Genomic DNA, 7,807 nt, shown 5'->3' with positions numbered 1-7,807 from the left:
TGAGACGGAGTCTCACTCTGTCACCCAGGCTGGAGTGTGCGGTGGTGAGATCTTGGCTCACTGCGACCTCTGTCTCCAGGTTCAAGCAATTGTCCTGCCTCAGCCTTCCTGAGTAGCTGGGAGTACAGGCACGTGCCACCACGCCCAGCTAGTTGTTATATTTTTAGTAGAGACGGGGTTTCTCCATGTTGGTCAGTCTAGTCTTGAACTCCTGACCTCAGGTGATCCGTCCGCCTCGGCCTCCCAAAGTGCTGGGATGCCAGGTGGGAGCCGCCGCGCCCGGACAATTTTTAAGCTTTTGAGGAGTCCGCAGGCTGTTTTCCACAGCGGCTGTGCCGTGGAAATTCCCGTGCGCCCTGGGTCGGGGTGGCTGGTTTCTCCACATGACGCCGACATTTCCGAGGCCGCTGCAGGACCCTGGAGACTTCTGACCTGTCCTGGGGACCAGTGGTTTGAGGTGCTCTCGTGGGTCAGCTTCTGCCACCACTCAGGGGCCCTCCAGAGCAGAGGTCACTCTTCCGGCACTGCAGAAGGGATCAGGACGCGGGACTGGGCTCAGGCTCAGGGCCTCCTGCTTGCTGGTCCAACCCTCAGATCTGACCCCCGCCTTCCTATTGGGCCGAGGCCAGGGACACACTGGTCCCCTGGAAAGAGACGGTGGTAGAGGGGCTGGAGCTGGGGGCCGGGCATCTGCCGGATGCAAGGATGCAGACGGGGTGGGCTGGACCTGTCCTGCTGGGCACTCCTCCCCCAGGTTCCCCAGCCCCACCCTCTCCCATCCCCTGCTTCTCTGCCTTCCTCTCCCCTCTCTGACTCCGCCCTTCTCTGAGGTCCTGCCCCTCCCCAGACCCCGCCCTCTCTGACTCCTTCCCCCCCAGCTCTCCCCGACCGCCCCACCACACTCTCTAAGCCGCCTCCTCCCGTCCCCAGGGAAGCCATCAACCGGCTGCACGAGGCTGTGCCTGGCATCCGGGGATCCTGGAAGAAAAGGTGAGTGAGGCTTGTGGCCTCTCGTGGGGCCGGTGGGGCAGTCAGGAGCCGCGGGGACGCTGCGGCCATCCTGGGAGCCCCTCGGCGGCCCCACCCATGGCCACCCTCGCTGTGCTCCATCCCCAACTCAGGCCCCAACAAGGCCCTGGCGTCCGTCCTGGGCAAGAGCAACCTTCGCTTCGCCGGCATGAGCATCTCCATCCACATCTCCACCGATGGCCTCAGCCTCTCTGTGCCCGCCACGCGCCAGGTGGGTCTGCCCTCCTCCCCTGGCGTCCCCAGAGCCCCAGAGGGGCCACGAGTCCTAGGACCCACTGAGGCAAAGCCAGGCTGGGCGCTGGGGCGGGCAGCAGGTGGCGTTTATCCGGAAAGATGAGCCGAGGCCCTGCTGAGCGGGAGCTGGGGTGCAGCCGCTGCCTTCAGGGGCTCAGTTCAGGGGCTCCTGCCTGGGCAAGCTGTCCCGACACTGGGGTGCACCTGGCATGGAGTGGGTAGGGGCAGGGACGCTGCTTAGCACCCCGCAGTGGCCAGGACGCCCCACCCCAGAGAGTAGTCCACCCCAACGTCCACAGTGCCTGGGGAGGGGATAAACCCGGCTACCAGTCCTCAGGGGAAACAAACAGCAGAAGTATCATTGCTGCAGGCCGGGCTCAGAGGCCCACACCTGTCATCCCAGCACTGGGAGGCCGAGGCGGGCGGATCACTTGAGGTCAGGAGTTCGAGACCAGCCTGGCCAACATGGAGAAACCCCGACTCTACCAAAATACAAAGATTAGCCGGGCGGGGTGGAGCGTGCCTGTAATCCCAGCTACTTGGGAGGCTGAGGCAGGAGAATCGCTTGAACCCAGGAGGCGGAGGTTGCAGTGAGCCGAGATTGCACCACTGCACTCCGCCTGGGTGACAGAGCATCTCAAAACACCAGGAAAACAAAAAACATAATTGCAGAAATGAAGGAAATAATAGATTCTAGGAGGCATTGCCAGGCCAGGCGAGGGGTGTCCTGAGCGTGCGCTGGGCTCTGTGTGCTGGAAGAGACTTTCCTAGAGGGCTCTGGGAGGTGGTGAGGAGGGGGGTCTCAAGGTCTGGCTGAGAGAGGAGGCATCTCCCTGTCAGAGAAGTTAGCATGGGTCATCGTGAGGGGTTCGGGGCGAGGCAGCGCCCTGGGCTGGCGTTGGGGCAGCAGGTGGCGGCGAGGGTCAGCTGGGGCTCCAGGGAGGAGGCTAGAGAAGGATGGAGCTGGCCAGGGGTGGCTGAGGGCTGTTTCCACGCAGTTTCCATCTCTGCCCTGACCCTGCGAGGCATGGACCCCTGACCACCATACGGACAGGACATTGAGGCTCTAAGCGGACCCTCCTGGCTGGGCCAGGGTTGGCCAGGGGAGAGCCTCGAGGGTCCCTATGGGGCTGAGTAGTGGATGTTCTGTAGGGAAGACTCAGGACGTGGCTGGTAGTAGGGGTTCACTGGGGCCTAGAGGGATCTGAGTGATGGGAAGCAAATGAAGCAGGACCATGCGAATGAGCACGCAAACAAGCATGCAAATGAGCACGCAAACAAGCATGCAGATGAGCACGCAAAGAAGCATGCAAATGAGCACACAAACANGAGGCTCTAAGCGGACCCTCCTGGCTGGGCCAGGGTTGGCCAGGGGAGAGCCTCGAGGGTCCCTATGGGGGCTGAGTAGTGGATGTTCTGTAGGGAAGACTCAGGACGTGGCTGGTAGTAGGGGTTCACTGGGGCCTAGAGGGATCTGAGTGATGGGAAGCAAATGAAGCAGGACCATGCGAATGAGCACGCAAACAAGCATGCAAATGAGCACGCAAACAAGCATGCAGATGAGCACGCAAAGAAGCATGCAAATGAGCACACAAACAAGCATGCAGATGAGCACGCAAAGAAGCATGCAAATGAGCACACAAGCATGCAAATGAGCATGCAGATGAGCACACAAATGAGCATACAGATGAGCGCACAAATGAGCATGCAAAGAAGCACACAAACAAGCATGCAAATGAGCATGCAAACGAGCATGCAAATACACTCACAGGTGCCCTTGCACGTGGACAAGGGAGTCAGGAGTGTGGGTGCAGCCCTCCCACGGCTGCTTCGGTGTGTGGGGTGTGTGTGTGTGTGCACGTGCGTGGGGCATGGGATGTGTGTGCGTGAGCGCCTGGCAGGTGCATGTGTGGTGTTGCAGTGGGGGTGATTTGTCCTGTCACACACATTCCCCTGTGACCTCCTGCGGGCCCCACACATCCCTTAGGGCCTTAGTCCCATCCTTGCTGGGGCCTCCACATCCCAGCCTCGGTCGTCTAGGCTGACCCAGCACCCGGCTGCAGTGGGTGCCTGTCCAGGGGACGTCTCCATCCCCACATCCCTGCCCCTGCCCCCTTCCTCGCTGTGGCCCTGGTACAGTTGCCGGGCCCCCTGCCCTCAAAGTGGGGCCCCCATGACCACGTGTGCCTCCTGCCCCCACAGGTCATCGCCAACCACCACATGCCGTCCATCTCCTTCGCATCGGGCGGAGACACGGTGAGGCCAGGGATGGGGGTGGACCTGCAGCCCCGCTGCCCCCTCCAGCCGCGAGACCCTCTCGCCCTTCCCCAGAGCCCACCTAACGTACCCTGTGCCCACATCCACTGCCCATCTGTCTGCATTGCTGGGGTGGGTGGCTGGGAATCCCGGTGGGGGGCCCATGCAGGTCCAGCTGGCCCCTCCCCGTCCCCAGGACATGACGGATTACGTGGCCTACGTCGCCAAGGACCCCATCAACCAGAGAGGTGAGGCTCCCGGGAGGCCGGTGGGGGTCCTGTGGCCGGGGACACGGCCGTGTGGCTTGGAGGCCGCATGACCAACGCCCCCGCAGCCTGCCACATCCTGGAGTGCTGTGAGGGCCTGGCTCAGAGCGTCATCAGCACCGTCGGCCAAGCCTTCGAGCTGCGCTTCAAGCAGTACCTGCACAGCCCACCCAAGGTGGCACTGCCCCCAGAAAGGTAACAGACCCACCTCCCCCATGCCCTGGGGATGCCCCCAGTGATTGGCCCGGGTCCGGGTGCAGAGCCGGCTTCACCTCCTGCAGGCCTCAGCCTCCGTCCTGCCCTTGTCCCTCCCTCCCTGTCCCCTGAGAATGTGGCTCGGCCAGAGGATCCTGTTTCCTCGGCTGTAACACCCGGGTAAACGCATCCCCGCCCCCAGGACTGGGGAGGACTGAGCGAGCTGACTCCCCGGTGTGCCTGAGGCTGTCGGCCCTGCTGCCGTAACCAACATCCCTCCTCCAGACGCACGGCCGGCTCCTGCAAAGGGCAGCAAACGGCCTCTGTCTCACCGCGGAAGATGTGTAAAGGGGGGGAACGTGTCTGTGTGCTGGTAACACGTTATTTATAGACATTGAAGTGTGAATGTCACGTGTTGCAAAATATGATTCTCTGGATGTTTTCTCAAACACTTAACTTTGATGATTTAAAGACTGAACGCCCATTCTTAGCTCGAGGGACACACAGATCTAGGCAGTGAGCTGGATTTGGCCCTGGGCTGGGGTTTGCCAGCCGGCCTTGGAGCGGGAGGTAGTTAAGTCTCTATTCATCATCAGAAAGTCAGGGACAGCGTGCTTGACGCACATTGCTCGGCGCGCTCCGAAGCTGGGACGGGCTCCTCGCCTGCCTCTGGAGCTGCCCCTGTCTTCCGTAGGCTGCCCCGTGATTTATCCCAGCAGCGATTGTGGACCAGGCAGGGTGCACCCCTCTGGCTCTCGGGGCTGTGCTTGCTGAGGAGCCAGTGCCATCGGGGCCGCAGGGTGGGGGCGCTCTGATCCCAGAGAGTTGCCACCCTGACCGGCGGTGTCCTGGTTCTGAGTATAAACTCTGCCGCCGGGCAGCGCCGGAGGTGGGCGGAAAGGAGTGGAGACTGGGTTTGCCAACGTCCTGCCTTTTGTGCTACAGCTTGGAAATGTGTGCAACACTCCATTTTAGAGATGAGGAAGTAATGGGCCTGGTCACTGGCTGTAGAAGCGTTTCCTGGTGGGAACCCTCAGTGACAGGCGGGGGGCTGGGCTTTGAACTCAGGTCTTTCCTGCTCCCCCAGAAGCTCGAGCTGTAAGGGTTTAGCCCCCTTGGGCCCTGCCTGTGCCACGGCCATTGCTGTCTGTCCCCCAGGCTGGCGGGGCCAGAGGAGTCGGCCTGGGGGGACGAGGAGGAGGCTGTGGAGCACAGCTACTACAACAGCGTCCCGGGGAAGGAGCCGCCGCCGGGCGGGCTGGTGGACTCCAGGCTGGCCCTGACACAGCCCTGCGCCCTCATGGCCCTCGGCCAGGTCAGCCTCTGCCCTCATGGGGACGGGGGCAGGGATGCCCAAGCTGCTGGTCTCCTGGGCCTTCCTCCAGCTCTTCTTTCCGCTCCTGTTCTCCTTGATCCTAGAGGAGGGTCTCTCTCTCACTTAGACTCACTCACTCATTCACTCCCTCACAGACTTGTGATCTCACTCACTCACGATCTCACTCACGATCTCACTCACGATCTCACTCACTCACTATCTCTCTTACTCACGATCTCACTCATGATCTCACTCATGATCTCACTATGATCTCACTCACGATCTCACAATCTCATGATCTCACTCACGATCTCACTCGCACACACCATCTCACTCACTCACGATCTCACTCACGATCTCACTCACAATCTCATGATCTCACGATCTCACAATCTCACTCACGATCTCACTGACTCATTCACTCACTCACTCACAACTTCACAGTCTCACAGACTCACTCAGACTCACAGACTCACGATCTCACTCGCACACTCACGATCTCACTCACTCACGATCTCACTCACGATCTCACTCATGATCTCACTGACTCATTCACAATCTCACGATCTCACTCAGACTCATTCACTCACGATCTCACGATCTCATGATCTCACTCACTGACTCACTCACAACTTCGCGGTCTCACTCACAGACTCACTCAGACTCACAGACTCACTCACGATCTCACTCACAATCTCACTATCTCACGACCTCACAATCTCACTCACGATCTCACTCACTATCTCTCTCACTCACGATCTCACTCACTCACTATCTCTCTCACTCACGATCTCACTCACTCACTATCTCTCTCACTCACGATCTCACTCACTCACTATCTCTCTTACTCACGATCTCACTCACTGACTCATTTACAATCTCATGATCTCACTCAGACTCATTCACGGTCTCACAGACTCAGACTCACAGACTCACTCACAATCTCACTCATGATCTCATGATCTCACTCACGATCTCGCTCACTCATTCACTTATGATCTCACTCAGACTCACAGACTCACTCACAGACTCACAATCTCACTCACGAACTCATGATCTCACAATCTCATGATCTCACGATCTCACTCACTCGCTCACGATCTCGCTCACTCACGATCTCGCTCACTCATTCACTTACAATCTCACTCAGACTCACTCACAGACTTACTCAGACTCACAGACTCACTCACTCACAGACTCACAGTCTCACTCACGATTTCACTCACGATCTCACGATCTCACGATCTCACCATCTCACTCATTCACTCACTCGCAATCTCACGATCTCACTCAGACTCCCAGTCTCACTCACAGACTCACTCAGATTCACTCACAGACTCACTCAGATTCACTCACAGACTCACTCACAAACTCGCGATCTCACAGACTCACAACGGGGCGCCATGTATCTGCTGCGCCTACTCTCCCACTCACTCACTCACTCACCAACTCACTGTCTCACTCACGATCTCACTCACAGACTCATTCACAGACTGTCTCTCTCTCTCACTCACCATCTCACCCACGATGAGGCGCCGTCTATCTGCCCGGCCTACTCTGGACACATTAGACGAGGTGGCATTTCAGACATGACTTCTACCCTCAGACACTGAATAAATACGCTAATGATTTAATCACAGCGTTGATAAGGCCACCAGGGATGCACTGAGGATGTCCACAGGGACCTGGACTCCGTAGGGAGGTCGGAGGGCTTCCCTGAGGAAGCGGCGTTTGGGCGGGGCCCTGACTGGTAAATAGGAGCTGCCTGGGACAACAGTGCGGGGAAGGGCATCCAGGCAGGGGAACAGCCATTGCAAAGTGGCAGGATGTGCTGACCACCTTCTGAGGTGGAGAGACGGCAGGGAAGGCCACGGCAGAGGTGAGCGGCAGGCCCAGGGGCTCAGTCACAGAGCGAGGGAGCCAGGGGAGGGCCAGGGCTGGGCTTCCCACCCCTAAGTCTCCAGCTGTCTGGGAGGGCCGGGTGGGGAGACTAGGGGTCCTGAACCAGGAAGAGGGGCTTGCACACACCGGGGAACCTCTCGCTGCTCTGTTTCCAGGGTCCATCTGCTTCTCTAAGAGATGCCCGCAGCCTGCCATGGGACGTGGGATCCATGGGTACAGGTAGGATGGGCTTGGGCTGCAAGGGGTGCCCACGAGGATTCTGGGGCGCCTCAGCCCTGTCCCGCGCTGCCTCCCCTCAGTCTTTCTCCTCTCTGCTTATTTCACATTCACCTACGATATTCTCTTGCTCCTCACAGTCTGCTGAGATTGTCATCATCCGTGTCTGTTTCTCCTGCACAGACTGGATTCCGTGCGTGTTGGACGTAGGCGCTGCCTCATCCACACGGTATTAGGCTTCCGTGCGTGTTGGACGTAGGTGCTGCCTCATCCACACGGTATTAGGCTTCCGTGCGTGTTGGACGTAGGTGCTGCCTCATTCACACGGTATTAGGCTTCCGTGCGTGTTGGACGTAGGTGCTGTGTGCATCCACACGGTATTAGGTTTCCGTGC

The 7,807-nt window shown here is 59.1% G+C and overlaps 1 protein-coding gene across 1 annotated transcript; it reads left to right on the top strand.

The window, feature by feature from the left end:
- Positions 1–878: 878 nt before the first annotated feature.
- On the top strand, positions 879–7,701 carry LOC108533994 (SHC-transforming protein 2-like; the record flags this gene model as incomplete). Its single annotated transcript, XM_017879035.1, has 7 exons — positions 879–990; positions 1,122–1,240; positions 3,466–3,519; positions 3,716–3,767; positions 3,854–3,980; positions 5,139–5,295; positions 7,353–7,701. Coding segments are annotated over 7 exons (918 nt in total), but the record flags the coding sequence as incomplete, so codon positions are not given.
- Between the last annotated feature and the right edge of the window lie 106 nt (positions 7,702–7,807).

The sequence above is a fragment of the Rhinopithecus bieti genome, unplaced genomic scaffold (assembly GCF_001698545.2).
Source record: "Rhinopithecus bieti isolate Rb0 unplaced genomic scaffold, ASM169854v2 scaffold_12125, whole genome shotgun sequence".
Classification (NCBI taxonomy): Eukaryota; Metazoa; Chordata; class Mammalia; order Primates; family Cercopithecidae; genus Rhinopithecus; species Rhinopithecus bieti.
This window is presented reverse-complemented; position numbering and strand designations above follow the sequence as displayed.